Below are 22,605 nucleotides of genomic sequence, written 5' to 3' on the forward strand. Positions count from 1 at the left end.
TACTCCACTCTACTGGCAACAATATGCAGTCGATCTTCTTTGAATAACGCAACTGCTCTTTTTTGGGGTTTCGTGAATGATAGTTGGGGAACACTCTATAATTCAGTCAGTAAGCGAAATGAGGCCAAGCTGGATTCACTCGAAATCAGAACGAATAATAGTCATGCGCAGCAGCGCTTATACCCGGACTCACAGAAAAAGACAGAAAGAGAAGATGCAGTTTCGCCGGAAGGACGAAGCAGTATTAATGACAGCCAAGTATGCGACAATTACACCAAGATAGATCAAACCACCGAGAGATCCCAGGCTGTGATATAGAACTTTCTCTTACTCTGAGGTCTTGTATATACTCGTATAACGCCGTCGCTTCAGCGCTGCATTCTTTGAGGTCGCAGGAAGTTTCTTCAAGTGCCCAATATATATATATATATATATATATATATATATATATATATATATATATATATATATATATATATATATATATATATATATATGACGTTCGGAAAGCGGGAAACCGGAAGAATGAAAGCTCCGCCTATCCTTGCTGTATATTGTCACACCAGCGTTATATGCGGTGTTAGGTGCATGCGCAGTTCGCGCCTTCCAACGGCGGCCGGAGGTGAGCACTTGTGTTTTGTTTGGGACGATGTGGATGAGCAATATTCGTAGGTTGTTTGCAGTGGCCACCTTGCCACAGCCACGCAAAACTATAGAGCCTGCGTCAAAAGTGTACGAACCACGGGATCTTGGAAAAGCTGAATATTTTCACAGCCTGGTATTCGGATTGCAAGCCTGTGCTAGGATATGCGAACAACATAGTGTTCCACGGTTTTACTGGCTGCGGTCATAAACTTCTCGGAGGAAACCGATGTACACGCACCGAGTACAAGCGACGTGTGGTGCCAGCCAGCCCGCCCAGCGGGCCGTCAACCGGCGACGGCGGGGTCCCCGACGGACTCCAGGGCAAAGAAGGCGACGGTCAGCAACCCCGTGCCGGTGAAGTCCCCAGCGGCCGTGATGAAGGGGATGGCCGCGTTGTCCGGGTCCACGCGCCACCACCACAGCCAGTAGACCAGCGAGCGGGACAGGAACAACAGGATGGCCACCTGCGGGTTCCAAACGCGCTCAAATCTACGCGAATGCCACATCACTCGCGATCGACAACAGGCGGAGGTTTACCACTGAAGAGAGGAAAACAGAAACTACTGTTGTCGATCAACTGGCTCTCGCACGACGCTAGGCGCGGGAGCCAGTCTGTGACGCATGCTCGCAAGAACAAAAAACAATGATGGCATGGCTTCTGACAGCGGAAATCCCTACTTGGACATTTCCAATACCCACTTACGCGTGGCGGCAGTTCGGTTATATGAGTGTTGGTCCGTTAGTTTCGCGTGTACGATGTAGAGTATAGTTCATAAGGGTGGTTTGTTGGGCGAGTTAGTACATGGCACTTTATAAGACTATGCAAGCCACGGGAGAGCATGACTAGAAATAATTGGGAGGCAGGACACAGAGAAAGGAAAAGTACATCCAGAAAAGCAAAGGATTCCACCCTGTGTAAGTGGGTGTACAGCGAAGCTGTTGCCGATGCTACACAAGCACAATCACCACGTACGTCACTTGCGCACGCACGTGTGCGGAAGTGAAGCATACATCCTCATTATTCTATCATCATCAGCAGCAGCAGCAGCAGCAGCAGCAGCAGCAGCAGCAGCCTGGTTACGCCCACTGCGGGGCAAAGGCCTCTCCCATACTTCTCCAACTGCCCCGGTCATGTACTAATTGTGGCCATGTTCACTCTCCAAACTTCCTAATCTCATCTGCCCACCTAACTTTCTGTCGCCCCCTGCTACGCTTCCCTTCCCTCGGAATCCAGGCCGTAACCCTTAATGACCATCGGTTATCTTCCCTCCTCATTACATGTCCTGCCCATGCCCATTTCTTTTTCTTGATTTCAACTAAGATGTCATTAACGCGCTTTTGTTCCCTCACCCAATCTGCTGTTTTCTTATCCCTTAATGTTACACCTATCATTCTTCTTTCCATAGCTCGTTGTGTCGTCCTCAATTTAAGTAGAACCCTTTTCGTAAGCCTCCAGGTTTCTGTCCCGTACGTGAGTACTGCCCCGTACGTGTGTACTGGTGCATTACTCTATGCACTCCGCCAATCGGAAGTGCCTCATTGAACTAAATGAATGTTTAAAAGTAAACTTAGTCAAAAATGCGTAAAATACGACTTACATAGACGCTGCACACATGATGCAGCTTCGGATTGTAGTTTGAATATACGATAGAACAATTCTGCTAAGCAGAAACTGAAAGACAAAGCCTTTTCCAGCTGCCGTTTGAGGTTCCTCTGTGTGACCGCTGGGTGGCGGTGCCGTTTTTTCGACAGTGTTTGCGATTTTGCTGATCACGGCCGCGGCACACTCTGCATGACAGATACAACTGGCAGCGCGCCAACGCATCAAGAATAGCTAAAAAGAAAATTTATTTCCGGAAACCAAAAGTCAACACAGGGAACTATAACAGCTCAGAGCAGCGTGGCTGTGAAGGTCGTACAATGGGAAGCCTTATCTTAGTTCATACAAACAAAAACAATTACACACTTTCACAACCGTACCAAGCGTACACAGACAGTCCACAAAGAGAGACGTGTGTTGATAGCACCGACATCAAAGGGTGACTGTTGTTCAGCCCGTAAGTAGAGACAAATTGGCACACTTCCACATCAGGCAAGATCACAGCCAGTGTAACTGTGCCTTCCGCTAGAACTACAAATTCGCAGGACCAGTGCCGCAGGAACTCAACCTCACCGTGTGTTACCGATTCGGCGTGTTGCCGAAATCCTCCTAAAGTGAGCCATCAAAGGCCACTACAGCTGCAAGCGACCGCGAACGGCCCTGCAACAGTTACGCCAAAGGACATATTCCCCTGCGGCGAGGACCGGCTTTCCGAAGGTGCCTCGTTGACAAAGGTCCCGCATAAACTGAGCATTCATCGGTGCACGAGAGACAAGAAAGTCTTGGCTACCACACAACTCTCGTGACGGCGTTAGCTGCCGTCTCCGTGTGGCCGCATTCGGGCACCTGGAGTGTTGAACCATCCCCCAGCGCTGTAGGCGTTCTAGTGTAGGCAGGATTCTACATGCCCTTTCCCTCTGCATGTCTGCTACCTTCTTGAGGAGCCTACTCTACGTTAATTCCAACCATGGCAACCATCGGTGGCGGGCTATTCGAGGTGGACCGAGCGGATACGAGCATTTCACAGAGAAGCGCTGGCGCTACTTCTCTTGGCTGTACTTTGGGGTTGACGGCGCTGAGTTCCCGGAAGACCAAGATACTGTGACGTGTCTTGAGCACTCGGGTACAAATTGCTCAGCGCACGAGAGACTAGTACCCTCCGAAATGGACGCAGGAAATACATGTTGAGCAGCGTTGTGGCTGTACTACATCATCTAAGATAGAAATTAGTGTTTTAGGGCCAAGCAGTAGCGACATCATTTCAATACAGGGCAGGTTGACGCCCCCGAGGCGCCATGGTAGCCGTAGGGCACTTCTCTGCAGAAGCTATGTGCCGCCATAATAGAAGAAAAAAAAACGGCACAGTTCAGGGCCGGTAGCACTGGTCTCCGAGTTAGTGGAACACGTGCAACAAAAAGAAATGCGCATGAAAAATACGCTTAACATGATAAACTTTCTCCGCATAAGATAAATTGAAGAGTCTTGGCCTCTGAATAGCATCTATAACTTCTTAGACGAGCAGTTTCCATACATCCGGTGCGACGCCAGATCGATCGAACTCTGCCCCTAAAAGCTTAATCTTTCCTACTATATTGAGGTCGCGTGGCATGCCCGGTGCATGTTGATCGCCAAGAACTAAAGTACTGCTTTCGCCCATGTTCAGTTTTGCCCCCGATATGCTTCCATACTCCTCGAAGTAACCTCAACACATGAAACAAACTGTCTGGGTCTCTGATAAACAGTCACGTCATCGGCATACATTGCTACCGTTATCACTGATTTTCCCGGAGAGTGGTAGGCCGCGCCATCTTCGTATCGGCGCATATCACTCGAATAAAGGGGTCTATGCAGAGGACGAAAAACACCGGGCTGAAAGCGCATTAATGTCGGACGCCCTTACACAGTCTTGTAGCGCACTACTACGTCCCACAATGATCCCGCCCAACTCGCTAAAAATTATTTGGAGAATTCGGTTCGCATACACCATAGGGACCGCGAGCCGACCCTTTCATGGCACCTAACGCAGACTGCACCTGTACAAGTGCAGCAGGCTATACGAGACCTTCGCTAACAGAAGTTGGTAACTTCGGAGCCTTCGGACAGAGAGTGTCTAACATCCTTCCCAGTAAATCTCAGTAAGGAGTATTGCTCTCTGAGAAGACATTGGAGAAGTATTCGAAGAATACTCTCCATGTCAGAGGCGTTTTCAGAGACGGAACCATCCGGTAGGAACACGGATGTCACGAATGCACTGGTTTCGTCTTGTGCGCGCAGCCAACTCAACAGCCGTGTCAATTCTGGTCCGTCTCGAAGTAGATTATTCTTTAAGTACGAATTACCCATCTGAGCTGAAGTCAGCCACAGATAAAGATGTTAACTTGCCGGTACTCTTTCGTGAAATTCCCTTGCGGTTGGGGTCAAGGCATCCCGCGCGTTTACTATCCTGATTCTTCAGGGCGTTTCATTTAGCTCGGGTGCCAGCCTTTCTAGAACAATCTGCCCACAATCCGCTGATCCTCGCCAGCTGCCTTCCCTCTTTGCATGACTACCAAGGCTTTTTTTACCTCTTCCGGCATTACTTGTGGGATGTGAAATACCTCTAGACTATTCCCTCTTCGATCATCGTCGTGGGGGCCACTGGTACTGTATAAATCTCTATAGAACCCCTCAGCCACTTGAACTATCTTATCCATATTAGTAATGGTATTGCCGGCTTTGTCTCTTAACGCATACATCTTATTCTTGCCTAATCGTCGTTTCTTCTTCAGTGCTTTGAGGCTTCCTCCGTTCCTGAGAGCATGCTAAATTCTATCCATATTATACTTCCTTTTATCAGCTGTCTTACGCTTGTTGATTAACTTTGAAAGTTGTGCCAGTTCTGTTGTAGCTGTAGGATTAGAGGCATTCATATATTGGCGTTTCGTAATCAGATCTTTCGTCTCCTGCGATAGCTTACCGGTATCCTGTCTAACGAAGGTACCACCGACTTCTACTGCACACTCCTTAATGATGCCCATAAGACTGTCGTTCATTGCTTCAACACAAAGGTCCTCTTCCTGAGTTAAAGCCGAATAGCTCGTCTGTAGCTTGATACGGAATTCCTCTGTTTTCCCTCTTACCGCTAACTCATTGATCGGCTTCTTATGTACCATCTTCTTCCCTTACCGCCTCAAGTCTAGGTTAATTCGAGATCTTTCCATCTCATGGTCACTGCAGCGCACCTTGCTGAGCACGTCCCCATCTTGTATGATGCCAGGGTTAGCGCAAGAGTGTGAAGTGTATTTCATTTCTAGTCTCGCCATTCGGGCTCCTCCACGTCCACTTTCATTTATCCCGCTTGCGGGAGAAGGTATTCATTATCCGCAAATTGTCCCGTTCTGATAACTCTACTAAAAGCCATCCACACTTATTCCTAGAACCTATGCCATATTCCCCCACTGACTTGTCTTTAGCCTGCTTCTTGCCTACCCTGGCATTGAAGTCGCCCATGTTGTTTGACTTTACCCGTCGCCGATTCCACGTGTTCATAGAAGCTTTCAACTTCCTGGTCATTATGAATGTATGTGGGCGGGTAGGCCTGTACGACCTCAAATTTGTACCTCTTATTAGGAATCACAACAAGACCTGCCACCCTTTCGTTAATGCTATAGAATTCCTGTATGTTACCAGCTATATCCTTATTAATAAGGAATCCGAATCCTAGTTCTCGTCTCTCCGCCAAGCCCAGTAGCACAGGACGTGCCCGCTTTAGGACTGTATATGCTTCATTTGTCAGCTAACCTCACTGGGCCCTAGTATATCATATTTATTGCCCGCTAATTCCTCCAATAGCACTGCTAGACTCGCCTCACAAGATAACATTCTAGCGTTAAACGCTGCCAGGTTCAGATTCCAATGGGGGCCTGCCCGGATCTAGAGACTCTTAACAGCCTTTGCTGCGTCACAGGTCTCACCACCGCCGTAGTCAGTTGCTTCGCACCTGCTGGGAACTGAGGGCCGGGGTTTGATTGCTGTATTCATAGAGGAGGCTGTGGCCAAGTACTGCACCAGTGTGACCAATACTGATATGGCGAGGGAGTACGTTACCGGTTCTGGTCACGGAGATTAGGCCGCACTCCAGGCCTGTTCATGGCCGCCCTGTATACGCACTGCCTCATGACCTCAAGCGTACCGGAATCTTCGAAGAACGCCAACATAATCTTAATCCATAAGAAAGGGGACGCCAATTACGTGAAAAATTATAGACCGATCAGCTTACTGTCCGTTGCCTGCAAGGTATTTACTAAGTAATCGCAAATGGAATCAGGAACACCTTAGATTTCTGTCAACCAAAAGAGCAGGCAGGTTTTCGTAAAGGCTACTCAACAGTAAACCATATTCACACTATCAATCAAGATATAGAGAAATGTGCGGAATATAACCAACCTTTACATTTAGCTTTCGTTGATTGCGAGAAAGCATTTGATTCAGTCGAAACCTCAGCAGTCATGCAGGCATTGCGGAATCAGGGTGTAGACGAGCCGTATGTAAAAATACTGAAAGATATCTATAGCGGTTCCACAGCCACCGTAATCCTCCATAACGAAAGGCAAAATCTCAAATAAAGAAGGACGTGAGGCAGAGAGATACGATCTCTCCAATGCTATTCACAGCATGTATACCTGAGGTATTCAGAGACCTGCATTGGGAGGAATTGGAGATAAGAGTTAATTGATAATGCCTTAGTAACTTGCGATTCGCTGATGGTATTGCCTTGCTTAGTAACTCAGGGGACCAATTACCAATTATAATGCATGCTCACTGACCTGGACAGGCAAAGCAGAAGGGTGGGTCTAAACATTGATCTGCAGAAAAATAAGGTAATCTTTAACAGCCTTGGAAGATAAAAGCATCTTATGATAGGTAGCGAGGAACTGGCAGTGGTAAGGGAATACGTCTACTTAGGGCAGGTAGTGGGCGGATCCGGATCATAAGAGTGAAATAATCAGAAGAATAAGAATGGGCTGGAGTGCGTTTGGCAGACATTCTGAGATCATGAACAGAAGGTTGCCATTATAGATCAAGAGAATAGTGCATAACAGCTGTGTCTTACCAGTACTACCCTACGGGGCAGAAACCTGGAGGCTTGCGAAAAGGGTTCTACTTAAATTGAGGACGACACAACGAGTTATGGAAAGAAGAATGATGGGTGTAACGTTAAGGGATAAGAGGAAAGCAGATTGGGTGAGGGAACAAACGCGAGTTAATGACATCTTAGTTGAGATAAAAAAAAAAAACGAAATGAGCATGAGCAGGGCATGTAATGTAGAGGGAAGATAACAGACGGTCATTAATGGTTACGGACTGGTTTCCAAGAGAAGGGAAGAGTAGCAGAGGCGGCAGGAAGTTAGGTGGGCGGATGAGATTAAGAAGCAGAAGCTTGATGTCGGCGAGTAGGTTTTGGATACTTGCAGAAAAGAACGCTACGAAGACGCGGACTAAAAGAGGAACATGCACGACGGACAAAGCGCCTTGTCCGTCGTACATGTTCCTCTTTTAGTCCGCGTCTTCGTAGCGCTCTTTTCTTCAAGAGATTAAGAAGTTTGCAGGGAGAACGTGACCACAATTAGCACATGACCGGGGTAGTTGGAGGAGTATGGGAGAGACTTTTGCCCTGCAGTGGCCGGTGCCAGGCTGCTGCTGATGATGATACCGGCCTTACATTGACCTTCCGGCCCGTTTCTTTAGCCCAGTGTTGCCACACTGATTTTAAGTTGTCTCACTGCAAGGCGGTGTCGTTCCGTATACAAGTGTACTGGAAATCTTTGCTCGAAGCAAGACGTTGGCTTCTTGGTCTATCAGTACTGCCCCATCTAACCTTCGGAGACGCTCGCCTTCAAAATGAGGGTCTGGTGCGCTCATAGAAAGCATTAGAACCTAATGATGTGAAATGTGACCCGCGTCTGCACGAAAGAAGCTAATTCTGACCGTTGCGACGGCACGTATTAAATTCTTACTGGTGTAAAATATATCCAGTCTAGTTGCGGTTCTTCCTCGCTTCCAAGTTGCAGGAAACCTTACCCTGTTCTTAAGCACCCAAGCATCATGTAGGTTTAAGTCATCAAATATATACGACAGTTGACGCGTGTTGTCCACCGGCTTGCTTTGGCCCCCAAAACATCAATCAGACTGTCTACAACGCAGTTGAAATCGCCGCAAAAAGTGGTAGCACAGTCATTCAACAGATAAGGCCACAGCGAGCTAAAGCACGTGTTCGTGCATCATTTCCTCGTAGGAGCGTATACACACACTACAAGCAAGCGCAAGCCCCCAAGTGTGCACCTTAAGACTAGGACGCAACATTTACAGTCAACAGTGTTAAACACCGCATAGATGTGGGCAGAATGCAGTTTGACTACACCGACCCCGGAGCTACGCGAAGATGCCAAGGAAAAAAAAATGAAAATCACAACTCGGCAAGTTACATCGCTCAAGAGCCGTGACATTCGATCGCAAGAACAAGTCCGCTTCCTGAAGGAATAAATCTACGGATTTTTTGTTTGGCGAAGCGCATCACTTTTCTTTGTTTGTCAGGTTTTCTGGAACCCCACACAGTCGAGTGATGAAGCTTCAGAGTGAGAGCTAACGCAAAAGTACCTACCCCGTCGGCAAACGACGGGTCATAGAACGTCCGCTGGCAGAGGTATGGAATCCAGAAGGGCCCGGGGCGCGCGACTGCTTAGTCGCCGCCTGCTTATTGGAAATCGCCGAGTCATTGGCACTTGAAGTCGACGAAGGAGGAGAACGTTTTAAGTCTGGTTTACCGACCTTGAGCGACGACGTGTGACATGGGGCTCAGTCGCATCGGGTCTGCCGGCACGCCAATCACATCAACGGCGGACTGTCTTTTCCTTTTACCCAGTGACTGTATCCTGTGCCTGTGTCCAACGGGCCCGCGGGTTTGTTTCCCCATCCGGGGCGTTGCGTGGTCTAACAGCTGATTCCGAGTAGGATGGCAGACCGCGGCCTGTTCTCGCAGTTAGTCACTGCGATGTCTGTACTCTCCGAATCACCTGAAGGATGCTGGCTCACACTGCACAGGGACGCTGAATCCGGGTTGAAATGGTTTCTTCCGTTGTGAAACTTGGTGCTGGACCATCGGGACCAGTACTGTTTTCCTCGGTGGGCGTTGTCGCTTGTTGGCCGTCGAAGGTCTCATGTTCTGTCTCCTCTGCCTGCCTCAACAGAGGCCTACCTGCTGTACGTGGCTCGTGAACCGCCATGGTGTCCTGCGCCCACGCTGCCGGCGCTATTATTTCATGGCCGAAAACTTCACACCTCGCACAGCGAGCATGTTGCCTGCCTTTCTAACGTGCCTTCTTCGGTGCAGCGGGAGCACACGTTGGTCATGCCTGTGTCTTCGCACATTTTTTGGTGGCCGTGCACTGTCTTCAAATTAGGTACAGTCTTGAGCCTTTCAATGCGGACCATCCGCAGGCTGTTACTAACATGTTCTCTTCCATTAAATGACTGTTCTTGAATTTCCAGAACCTTGCCGTACGGAGAAAACGCAGCGGCTAAGGAAGCGTCTCCGGCAAGCAAGGTACATCTGAAGTCTGTCACCTTTACGTCACCTACCTGGACTACTGGTACTGATTCCCCATATAGGACAAAGCTGCCGCATGCCAAGAGCTTGGCTGCAGAAGCCGTTGAGGGGAACGCTGTGTAGATCTTGGTTGCACCTTCATGCAGCGAGGACTTGAAGCTTTTCAGTCCTGTGATCTGTTCAATGGCGTCTATAAGGTCCTCAGCTAAGGCGTTTGTCGGCGCACTGACGTAAAAGCAGTGGGCCTTTGGAGGGGGGGGGGTCAACGGAACGCCATCCTCACGATGCAGACGACCAGCTAGGCCGGCTGCGATCTCCGGAAGATGGCGCTGGCCCATCGTAGCGTACTCAACGACGGATCACACCTTTGCGGGAGGGACACGATGGAATGGTGTGCACATGTTCGTCACGCGCGCACACACGTGTGCAAAAGTGCAGCGCACATCCTCATTCTTGTAGGCACTCCCCCTAGCGCAAGTGCGTTATTGAACTAATTGAATTTCTTAATGTAGACTGCATCATAAAATTCGTAAAGTACGACTTATACACAACCTGCCCACATGATAGCAACAGATTGTAATTCGAATATACGAGAAAACAATGCTGTTACGGGGAAACTTAAGGACGAAGCCCTTTTGCAGCAGTCGCTTGTGGTCTGTGTGACCGCGTACACAAAGTGGCGGTACCGTTTTAGAGCGCAGTTCTAGGCACCCGTTCCTGCGTTGAATCTCTGCGTTCCTCGACGAAACCAAACGAACGAGCACAGGGAAGGATGAAGCAGCCAACACCGAGCACAGCGGGAGTTGAAAGACGGCGAGGGCGGAGAGCGGAGAAGGATGGTGCAGCGGAAGCATGGGATGGAAATCTGAGCAGAATATGGTGAAAAAGTGAGGAGGAAAGCGGAGTGCCGCACGAGACGTGCTCGACGGCGGATACCATGGAAACAAAGCGCTGGCGTAGGTTTTGGACCAACTGGCAATGCGCTACTTCCCCTGCGCCGCCGCCGCTAGAGAATGCGCTCCGCGTGAGAAAGGCGTTCCCGTGTTCACGCTTTCTTTCTGAACAATGAGCGATGGAACCGTTTGAAATGCTTCGTCTGCCGTTGCTAATAAATGAGCTGCCCGACCTTAGACTCGGCGTCACCGCCGAGAGCACACTGTCTTGCAGAATCATGTTCTTTGCCACAATATATCGAGCATCGAGAACACCTAAACAGCTGCACTGAAAATTCGCATTGCGGAGTATCGTAATCGTCGCTGAATTAATTTTTCGACAGTGTGCGATATCATCGATTACGGTCGCAGAACATGCTGTGGCGATAGATAAACGGCCAGAGCACCCATGCATTAAGGACAGATACATTATGTGCACATGTTCGTCACGTGCGCACGCACGTATGAAGCATACATTCTCAATCTTGTAGGCCCTCCACGTATTGAAAGTGCGTTATTGAACTAATTTATTTGTCAAAGTAAAATTAGTTATAACATTCGCAAAGTACAATTTACACGCAACCTACAGACAAGATAGCAATCGATTTGTAACTACAGACATGATAGCAATCGGTTTGTACTTCGAAGATACGAGAAAACGTAATTATGTTACGCGGTAACAAACCCCTTGTCCAACAAATCCTTTGTCCAGCTGCTGTTTGAGGTCTATCCTAGTAGGACCTGCGCGCACGCTCAATTCGCTGCGACACCATTCAGATGGCGCTCGCATCCGCGTCAGCGGTGACGCCCGCCTTGGGGTGGGACACACAAAAACAAGAACCAGAAAGCTCGCATTTGTGCATATCTTTAGCGTCAGCATTTCCAGGAAAACATTACGATTGGATAAGCTGCAGTTGCCGTGAAAAGCAGTCAGGGATGTTTGTATGCTATCAGGGGTGGCGGTGGGTGTCCACTCTTAAAGACGAATCTTAAGCATCCTACAAATTTTCATTTCTGAACAAATATCTGAACCCTCTAGCAACCCAGTTCATATTCATATTCATTAGTGGATGTTCAAAATCAGTTTTACACTGAGCTTCTCTAATTTAAAACCTTCCCCAGCCCACATCACCCCGCACAGCCTGATCGGCAGTCTTCCTGTGAGCGTCCACGGCGAGGTGCCCCACTAACCTTTGGTTGCCATGGAGTCATGGTTGTACCCCTCTCTTCAAGCAAAGAACCGCATTTCCAAATGTAAGCCCTGGATTCATTACCCCTTTGCACATACCAAGAAGCACCTCATACCGAAAGGGTGTTCGGATCAGTGCGCTGATTCCTACTGTCGCTGTGCATATTTATTGACGCACTTTAATAAATAGGCTGAAGTAAGCGAGAATGTCCTTTTGAATTTTAATAATACTCCCCCATTACCGGAAGAAGCCGACTATTGTCTGCTCGCACTCAGCCGTTCACGTAGGGATTGAACTTTGGCACCTTGCTTATAGGTGCCGTAGCTCTCGGGTGCCCCTAATTTTGACTACTTTTGAACACTCAGCTAGCCTATAACAACGCGATACTTGAGGTCATACCGCATGCACGCTTGCCAGCGCGTACTCACTCCTGGTAGGACGCCTTGGCAGACTTCGCTTCGTATTGACTAATAGCGCTTCAAAATGCGCAAGTTATGTGGCTAGTATGCGACGGTTAAGCTGGTGCGGGACAAAGTCAGTCCGCACCACATATCATGGCCAGATTGGAGCATATGAAGCTCAAGCTCGGTCGTGCACAAAGCAAACGCTGTGCTTCTATCTTCCATCTCACGAACGACCGTGGGGGGTATGTGAGAGAGGGACGGAGGGGGAGCGCTGTTGTGCTCCAGCAGCAACTGCGCATTTCTCGACCGGGCGCAGGGGGAACTGAAGATCGCGGTTCAATATCGCGCCCCATATATGAAGCACAGCAGGGAGGCAGAGCGGGAGGGATAGGGCCGGGGGGGGGGGGGGGGCGGGTCCGGCTTCGACTCCGCCAATAGTTGCGTACTTTGCGCGGCCGCACGCGGTCCTGCGTGTCGTATCTTGAAAGGCATCTGCAGACGGCTCATACCTTTGTGCGCGCTGTGTTCACACCGCTCGAGGGGTGATTGCGATAGCCCGCACAAAGGTCACTTCGCTCGCTGCTGCTGCCGCGCTTGCTCGCACGAGCGTTTTGACAGCGAGTGTGTACGCTCATCGAGTGTGACGTATTCCCGTTCGCTTGTGCGCGCTGACATCATGCTTGTTAACTCAGTTAGTCAGCGAATTTTCCCAAGTTTAGTCGGCCGATAAATCTACTATCTTTACTTGAATTTGCTCTCGAAACCGCTGCTTCGCCTTTTAGGCGAAATTGCAACTTTTAACTGCAGAGTATTTTTGAAACGGCCGATTTGAATTCATTAGTGCCGAGCGTAGTTGTAGAAGGACAGTGCCATATCCATCTATAAACGATTAACAAAGAAACATCCTGTGTTCCTTGGTATGCAATTCTGCTAAGAAGGGTCCTGCCAAGACGACCACATTGTAGTTTTTCGTCAGCTTCATTATGTATTTGACCTATTCATCAACAAACTTCCGAGAAGTGATCAACATAGCAGGTGCTGCTGTGCATGCATCTTTATTTTTTGCCAAGCATGACATATGCTTCTCAAAGTTAGTTTGTGCGTAAGTTGTAGAAAAGAATGGTGTAAACTGTGAATTCATGATATTTCATGCACAATGTATATTTATAGCGTCGCAAGAAATTGAATGCAGGTGTACCTTGTAATTACGAAGGGCCTACGTGTATGCTAGAGGAGGTGCACGTTTTTGAAGCACATACGACGGATTTTTACTTTAATTCGACAAAATATCTTTTGCTCATTACAAAAGCTTCAGGGACGGCTGCAGGCAATAAATATATAAAGTATTACATCAACACTGCTATTATTGGTCCTGGTTTCTTTCTTGCTACCGACAAAAATGGTGATGCTCTTTATTTTCTAAGTCCATAATATAGCGAGCAGTGGAGTAAATTTTGATAAATAAAAAACCAATTAGATGTCATATGAGCATTATTTAAAAACAGATTTATGCAAAATATCATTACAAATTTAAAGCTATGTGGAAGGAAGCAGAAAACAACAAAGGCGATATATGTTCCTGTGCCAATCGAAATGAGATAATCATGCAATGGAAGGAGGGCCACACACTTGGGGAAACGGACGTAGACCAAATTTCTTGAAAGGTCACAAAATTCTAACATAGATGTCTCCGAGCGAATCATACGACCGAACTGTAGTGCAAGAACGGACTGTCATTGGAGGTGATGCAACCAGTCTGTTGATTGTTTCAACTACCACTGAACCGAATGCTCAACGCTTTAGTCTTGAATGCTTGCGTTCATAGTGAAATATCACGTCTGGATCTGCACAAATAATATATTTTTATTGCACGTGCCTCTGAAAGACACAACAAAGTTTTTCCCCGTTACATGATGAAATGATGCTACACAATTGAATAGTAAACACCTCCCAGCAAAAAAATATTTCCCACTAAAATGCTAATTTTTCTATCACTAGATTATGCACCCTTGCGTAAAGACGCTTCAATCCAAGCCTTTCTGAATTATCAAGCTGCAAAATATAACACGTACATTTGATAACCTGCATCAGGTTTTGCTCCCATAATGGCGCAGCGTACATTTTAAAGCATGCCATCATTAGTGTTTGACAGAATAAAGCGCAACACACGAAACTTTGACAATGCAGTTGCCGTCTGAAAAGATCATCTGGTACTAAAAATCAACAAGATTGAACTGGTACATTCTTTTAGATCCTAATGGGATTACTTCCACTCATTTTCTCGACTCCGTAAAAAAGTGGTTCGTCATCAGCCTGATTAAGCCCACTGCAGAGCAAAGGCCTCTCCCACATTTGTCCAACTACCCCGGTCATGTACAAATTGTGGTCATCTCGTCCCTGCAAACTTCTTAATCGCCTCCGCCCACCTAACTTTCTGCCGCTCCCTGCTACGCTTCCCTTCCCTTGGAATACAGTCCTTAACGCTTAATGACCATCGGTTATCTTCCCTCCTCATTAGATGTCTTGACCATGCCCATTTCTTTTTCTTGATTTCAACTAAGATGTCATTAACTCGCGTTTGTTCCCTCACCAAGCTGCTCTTTTCTTATCCCTTAACGTTACACCCACCATTCTTCTTTCCATAGCTCGTTGCATCGCCCTCAATTTAAGTAGAACCCTTTTCGTAAGCCTCCAGGTTTCTGCCCCGTACGTGAGTACTGGTAAGACACAGCTGTTATACACTTTTGTTTTGTTATACAAAAAGTGGTTCACGACCCCTTTTGGATCGTTATGTCTGTCTTCTTGCGTATAACTTGTTTAGAAAATATTCGCGTCGCACAGCCTGCCTGCTGTCGTAAGGGTTGCCAGACATCATCATCGTCATCGTTCTATTTGTATGTCCTCAACAGGACGAAGTTTTCTACCAGTGAGCTCCAATTATTCCTGTCTTGCACTAGCTGATTTGAACGTGCGCCGGGAAATTTCGTAATTTCAGCAATACACCTAATTTTCTACCGTCCTCTACTGCACTTCCCTTCCTTTGGCACCCACTCTAACTCTAATGGCCAATCGGTGATATGCCCTGCGTATTACATTACCACTCATATAAAATATTTAAAAAAAATAATAAGCGTCGGCGACTGATACGGCCGTATGGATGGATGGGCCCGACGTACCTGCACGAGTGCGACGAGTACGTAGAGACATCCGAACAGGGGTGTCACGTTGAACGTGCCGTATCGCAGCAAGTCTGTGGCGGTGAGGAAGATGAGCTGGCCCGGGATGACCACCAGCAGCAGGATGCGCGCCACACGGCCCACCTCGGAGGCACCGGCGAACAGCACCAGCGGGTTGGCACAGCGGGACGCGTCCTCGGGTGGCAGCACGCCCAGGTCCACGCGCCGGCTCAGGAACGTCGACAGTCGGCAGCAGTAGATGGCCGCCAGGTTACCGCCCACGGCTGCGAGACGTCACAACTGGCTTACTCGATTGCGGCGTGACCCACGACGCCAGCGATCTCACGGGCGCAATATAACGATGGATAATGAGGTAGCTGGTGGTGCATGACCTAAATACTGAAGCGCAAAGGCGGTCAAGGGCGACTAAACTTTCAGCGCAGGCGACACGCTCGCATTCATTGAACTTTTCTGTCTCCTCATCTCTTCCCCGGTAGCTTTCAGACTACAAGTGTAACCGCTCTTGCTGCGTAGTGCTTGTCGCTTCCCGACTCCTTGTTGTCTAGTACGCAGTGTTTTCACAATTCGCTTCACTGGTAGACGTCCAAGCCAATGGCTCATCGAGAAATTGGCACAAGACAGCGTAAGGGGCTAGGACGTTTTCCGTAAGTGTCCACGTAGTGAAAATGCTCATTTCGGCTGCTGCTGAAGTTCTGATTGGATAGGCTGGGGTACGCTTCAGAAGGAGACAGGTGGCCCCAGCCAATCAGCATTTCAGCAGCAGACGAAATGAGCATGTCCACAAGGTGGGTACTTACAGAATACCCCTCAGGACAGGAGCTACCACTTCCGCCTTCAATTCTATAATGTAAGAGCCGGTTGTAGAGGAAAGAAGCCATAGCTGTACCGGTGTCTTCATCCGCATTAATTCTATCGTTTTAGAACTGAACAGGGAGCATTTCACAAGAGGTGCTGCAGAATCGCGTCACAGAGCTTAGCTCAAGCGTTTTCACCGGATCTACGCCCTACGCCCTTGTGACACGAGTTGCCCCGTTCTTCCATATATCGCAGATTCTAGGGCTGACCGTTTAACAGGACGCGTGAGATGACCTGACTGATGCGCACAGCACTAGAGGTGCTTTTGAAGGGCCCCTCACCAGGCCCCATAAAAATGTTGGTTATACGCTAGCAGTTGTTACGTGTCCTCTAGGATTCGTTCTGCCGCAAAAAGTTTTTCAAATCCGCTCATTAACAGCTGGGATATAAATATTTCAGTGCCACCAACCCATGACTTCCGCAGACGGGCTCCATTGCATAGCGAGACTCCCTCTCCACTCGCCCCGTCAAGCCTCCGCAAGTGAAATTACTTCCCTGCGTTCTCTGATACACTCCCGCTTTCTCCGGGCTATTTCTTAGAGTCTATAATACACAATCATTTGCACAACGTGTGATTTTAGTTGATGTGCTACGAGGCAAATTATTAATATATATTATTATATTATTATCGATTGGATCACCCAAACGCTCTTCTTTCTGATAGGAGGTGACCTTTGTTTGAATGCAAAACGAATAGCATTGCCTACTTGAACACGTTTTTCTTATTCAAGTGGCTGACAAGAGGCGAGGAGCACGCAGAAATGTAGCGCGTCTCGGTGGGGCCGAGCGAGCGTAGTGAACAGCCGGAAGAGGAGAGTGGCATCTGGGATTGGCCCGCATCCCCTTGCTTAGTTTGCGATGCCTGTCCAAAAATTGCTGCGGCGTGCAACGGAAGGTTTAAAATGTCACTAAAAGGAGTCCTCAGCGAAGAAGTGTCGCCAGAGCGATGTCGTATACATGCCAAATGGGCTAGACAACGTTATACTGCCAAGTAAAAATCTTTATTGTACGCAAATAAATCTGTTCTCTCGAGCAGCTTCGTGCAGCCAGTGGCAGAGTGATCGTCAGACATCTTCCATTCAGAACAGGGCAGTCTAGGGCTAGTCAAAAAGAAAAGTTCAGTTTTCTTCGGCACGTTATCGGATATTTAATGTGCACACGTACTTTGACGTGGTGAGTTTTCCGGGTATTTTGATGTCGCGTGACATAAAGGCGTAGTGGGTGCAGCCAGAAGCCTTTTGACCAATAGCGGAGAACTAATGGCAAAAAAAAGTGCGTGGAATTGGGAATAATTATTTTTCTTTTCTTCGGTATAATGATGCACATTCAGTGTGCACACATCATATAACATGGGGTGTTGTCGCGGTTTGCGTGACGTCGGCTGACAGACAGGCGAAGCGGTGGCAGCCCGAAATATTTTATACCAATCGTGCAGGGATGATTGCATAAATGGGATAAGTACAGTTCGGAATAGCGTTAAGTTATAGCGCCCCTGTTCCCATATTTTCTCTTGGGCAGTCTTGGGCTGTCAACTTAAACTAGCATTATCGCGGGACACTAATTTATGAAAGTCTATTATAGTACAAGGAACTTCAACCACTTCTATTTTTGTGTTCTCAATCCGGCGCTTCTGCCATGTGCGCGCATCCAAGTCGCATGCATCTCTGCGCAGGGTATTTCGACCGATGTCACGCGAGCACGCTACAAGCTCTTTGTGCATCGCTTGCTCTACTCTTACGATGACCACGTTACTTTGTTTTGACTGACTTAATCAGCCAAGCATCTCACTGCCGCTTCGTTTTCGGGTACGCGTAAAAAGCTCACACCGGGCTCGGTCGAATACGTCGGACGCTGCGGCACCGAGCAGTAAACCTTCCTAATTAAATGAAATTCTGGGGTATTCCGTGCGAAAATCACGATCTAATTATGACGCGTGCCTCATGATGAGATCAACTTTGACCACCGTGTGTTCTTTAATCTGTACCCGATGCGAGGTACACCGGCATTTTCGCATTTCCCCCTCATCGAAATGCGGCCTCCGGGGCCGGGATTTGATCCCACGACCTCGGGCTTATCAGCGCAAAGCTTTATCCGCTTGGCCATCGCGGCAGTTGCACCATGCTGCAAAAGTGCGCAGCTAAATTGCTTCCTTGGGAATGAAATACGTTATCTACAAAACTACAATCAATGCTTCATCCGCACAGCCAGGGAGCAGCGTTGGGTGCGGCAAAGACACGAACGTGATTCACGTGATGTCACTTCTACGTCATAGCGACAGAAGCACCGCTTTTTTTCAGCAGTGGTGCTTGAGGCCAATATACATTGAGCGCGCGTTGCCAGATGGGCTACAGACTCCGATAATCATGCCTCTTGCTGTCAAATGATTTTTGACTGCACCTTTAATCACCGATAATGCACAATCTGAACCGCAATCGTCGGCAAGGTACAGAGTGATGCCGCGTTCAATCATTGCGTTCTAATTAGCTTTAATCAAAGACATCATTTCATGCCTTATCAGATTGCGCCAACTATCGCCCGTTGCTCTAGCTGTATTCACTGCACAGATGTCTGAGCGACGAGCATTGAACTAATAATAGCACACCGCTCGCTGCGAATTGTCTCGAACAAGCGACCTTGTCCTCGTCTGTTCCATGTGTGTTTGCGCAATTTATTCTTGCTTACTTTTCTAGTGACAAACACATCCACTGTGCAAACCCGTGAAAAGGGACTGTGCACCGATCTTGGCGCCCTTCTCAGCGGGTGATAGCTCGACAATTATGAATGGAGAGGAAAAATGGCATCCTTTCGCGGGGTTGTGTCTGCAGCACCTCCAATTTCTTCATGTGAACCCTACTGTTGTAGAGTGTAGGGTGCGTTGGCCAGCGCCACCACTCACAGACCTTGGCGGCGGACGTGGAACATCCTTTTTTCTGCCGCAGGCGTCTCGAGAACGTGATCTTTTTGGGTGAAGTCAACACATGCTACCTGAAGGCATCAATGTTGCCGGATTCGAGATTCTCGTTATGTAATAAACGAGAAGAAAGGGGTTAACCAAGGGGCCCGATTTTTTTTAGTCGTATCATAACAAGCCAACAAACACTGACAGCGAGGATAACATAGGGAAAATTACTTGTGCTTAATAAATGAAATAAAGAAACGATAAATTAATGGAAGTGAAAGTGGATGAAAAAACAACTTGCCGCCGGTGAGGAACGATCTCACAATCTTCGCATTCCCAGGGTTCTATTAGGAACACTCCCAGGGTAATAGGAAACATAAATACCCAAGAAAGTGGATGGGGAAACCGCGCCGCGGTAGCTCAATTGGTAGAGCATCGCACGCAAAATTCGAAGGTTGTGGGATCGTTCCCCACCTGCGGCAAGTTGTTTTTTCATCCACTTTCATTTCCATTAATTTATCGTTTCCTTATTTCATTCATTAAGCACAAGTAATTTCCCCCATGTTGTCCTCGGTGTCAGTGTTTGTTGGCTTCCTATGATATGGATAATGAAAATCAGGCCCCTCGGTTAACCCCCTTTTGTCTCGTTGAAAGCCACATTGGAAGTAAGCGCGAACAACCCAGTTTGTCGTCTTCAAGACATGGCAGATCCATGAGGGCAAAACTCTACCGCAACCACGTTCAGCGAAGCTTCGCGCTACCTTCAGAGAACGCTGGTTAGAATACGTACACGGCTGCTTATCAGAAACGCACACCTTGCCATCATCATATGTCCAAGATGAAATTATGTATGACCAAGCGGGAGATGCTACGAGCTTTAGCGCACTTTGACGGCCATCAGTGCTATCACGGCGGAGGGCTCGCTATTCTAACGAAATATGAGTTTAGAAGTGGCTCCAGGCATTATATACGGTATAAGAGAAAAGGTTAGAGCAGAATCGTCCAACAATCGTACTTGAAATCAACAAAAATATTGTGGGAAAGGTCCGAACAGCTTTAAGGCAGTGAGTAATACAACTGGAGAAATGGTTCGGCAAGCGTTGCGGTAGCGTATCGGGTTGCCACGTAGCGGTCCCGAGTTTCAATCTCGATTTCCTTTCTTTTTTTTTGTGGCAGATTCGTTGACATAACAGGTGATGATGATGAAAAACTTTATTTAGCCCTCTTTAAAGCGAAGGGGGCAACGCTTTAGAGGGTGGGGGGAGGAACTACTTAAAGTAGGCCTCCTCTATCCTCTCAGCCCACTCCAGGATGGCCTCCTGAAGGTCGGGCCTCGAGCTGCGGAAGGCAGCCTCCCACTGCTCCTCACTAGATATTAATTGCTTGAGCAAAGAGGGAAGGGGGTGATTAGTGCACCCCCACAGGATGTGGTTTAAGTCTGCTTTGGGAGAGACGCAGAATTTACAAGATGGAGAAAGGTAAATGGAGGTAAATGAATGCGGTGGAGGAGGTAAGGGGAGGGAAAGGTGCTAGTCTGCAGCTGTCGCCACAGAACTTCACACCTACGCGCGGATTTGCCCAGGAGTGGCGGAAAGATTAAACGGTCTAATCGGTAGTGTGTGCAGATGTCGTGGTAACTTATAAGTCGATCCCACCCTGTAAACGGCGTTTCCTCCGTGGCGAGGTCCGACACATCTGATGCCTGAGCCCGGACTGTAAATCCTCGGGCACTGGCATGAGCCGCCTCGTTTCCGGCAAGGCCCGCATGCGCGGGAGTCCAGATTAATGCCACAGTTTGATGGAAAGGATGAGCCAAGAGGGGGCAAGGGGCTGGCTTAGAGACCCTGCCCGCTCCGAAGTTATGTATGCCTGCTTTCGAGTCGCTAACGATAACTGATGAATTTGGGATTGTGAGGGCAAGGCCTATGGCCGCTTCCTCCGCCTCCTCCGAGGAAGAGCCAGGAATGGAGGCGGTCGCAGCGACCTGGCCGTGAGAGTTAATGACTGATATTGCGTAATGATTATTTCTGTTCCCATATTCGGCGGCATCAACATAGAGCACGTCTTTTGAGGTGGAGAATTGTTTTTGCAGAGCCTTTGCTCGCTGCCTCTGCGCTGTGTGTGGTGCACAGGGTGCATGTTTTTAGGAAGTGGGGGGATGCAGAGGCTCTCGTGTATGTGATGTGGAATGGTGTATTTAACTTTGATGATGGTTGTCGGAGTAATAGAACGAGTTTGTAGAATGTGTCGACCTGTTGCGGTGTTAGAAAGTCTGCTATATTGGGATGTGAGGTGGGCTTCTGTGAGTTCAGTAAGTGTGTTGAAGGTGCCAGTTAGTATTAGCCTTTCAGTGGAAGTACGTATGGGGACCCCCAGAGCGAATTTATATATTTTGCGTGAAAGAGTGTCGATCTTATCTGATTCTGATTTAAGGAAATGTAGAAATGGTGTTGCGAATGTAATCTTACTAATAACGAAGGCCTGGACCAGGCGAAGTTCGGCCTCCTTTAGTCAGCCATGTTTATTGGAGACTCGCCCTAGAAGGCGCATGCAGGGTGTGATCGACTGTGGCTTGGAGTGTATGTAGGGTATATGTGTTGAGCCGATTGCTTTGAATGTGTAAACCGAGCACCCGGAGCCTATGCGCTCTTGTAAGAGGGATGTGGTTTAGGATGACCTGTATACTAAGGCATGTGTTTTTCGGCCCCCCGGTGGGATGGCAGAAGTAACTCAGATTTTTGAGGGGAGCATGTGACATTCGTCGCCCCTGCATGAGCCACGACGGCGTCTGCTGCGGCCTGTAGAGTGTCTTGAATCTCTCCATCGGAGCCGCCAGATGTCCAAAGAGTGATGTCGTCGGCGTAGAGAGAAACCTTATTGCCACTAAGATCCGATAATGACAAATCAGAGGAAGCTGCACGGCCGCTGTATTGCACCATCGGGTCATTCGTATGGTATGTTTACTGCGCGTTTTCTACACTACGTTTATTTGCGCTAATGCGCATGTAAGAACGGTGCAGTAAACGTACTTAAATGCGCGACCCGACGGTCCGACGCATGTGGCTACCTGGCAGCAGTGAGAACGCACGGCTCCATGCCGTCCTGCCTTGTCGGATGTAAAGGACGGAGGCGGGTTGTTGTCACGTGAGACAAAAAAAAAACGAGAAAGAAAAACGAAAAAAGAACGATTTAGCGAATCGGCATCTAACCCAAGCAGCCAATGCAGCAATCGGAGATCATGCCGCAGTACTAAGAAAATGGCCGACTTGTGATTAACTCCGTACTTGCAACATTAAGT

The 22,605-nt window shown here is 48.2% G+C and overlaps 1 protein-coding gene and 1 non-coding gene across 8 annotated transcripts in view; one reads left to right on the top strand and one right to left on the bottom strand.

The window, feature by feature from the left end:
• LOC126523458 (solute carrier family 41 member 1-like) overlaps window positions 1–22,605 on the bottom strand; it is a 440,647-nt gene that overhangs the window by 5,947 nt on the left and 412,095 nt on the right. For all 7 annotated transcript variants that reach the window (XM_050172069.3, XM_050172067.3, XM_072288873.1 and 4 more), the window contains 2 exons: window positions 15,533–15,816; window positions 884–1,109 (listed from right to left, as the gene is read on the bottom strand). In XM_050172069.3, coding sequence (XP_050028026.2) covers window positions 930–1,109; window positions 15,533–15,816 — 464 coding nt within the window. In that variant the 3' untranslated portion in view covers window positions 884–929. The remainder of the gene's footprint in view (window positions 1–883; window positions 1,110–15,532; window positions 15,817–22,605) is intronic.
• Window positions 19,717–19,789, top strand: TRNAL-CAA (transfer RNA leucine (anticodon CAA)). The gene has a single exon. It is a non-coding gene; the product is annotated as a tRNA-Leu (tRNA).

Source organism: Dermacentor andersoni, chromosome 6 (genome assembly GCF_023375885.2).
Source record: "Dermacentor andersoni chromosome 6, qqDerAnde1_hic_scaffold, whole genome shotgun sequence".
Lineage (NCBI taxonomy): Eukaryota > Metazoa > Arthropoda > Arachnida > Ixodida > Ixodidae > Dermacentor > Dermacentor andersoni.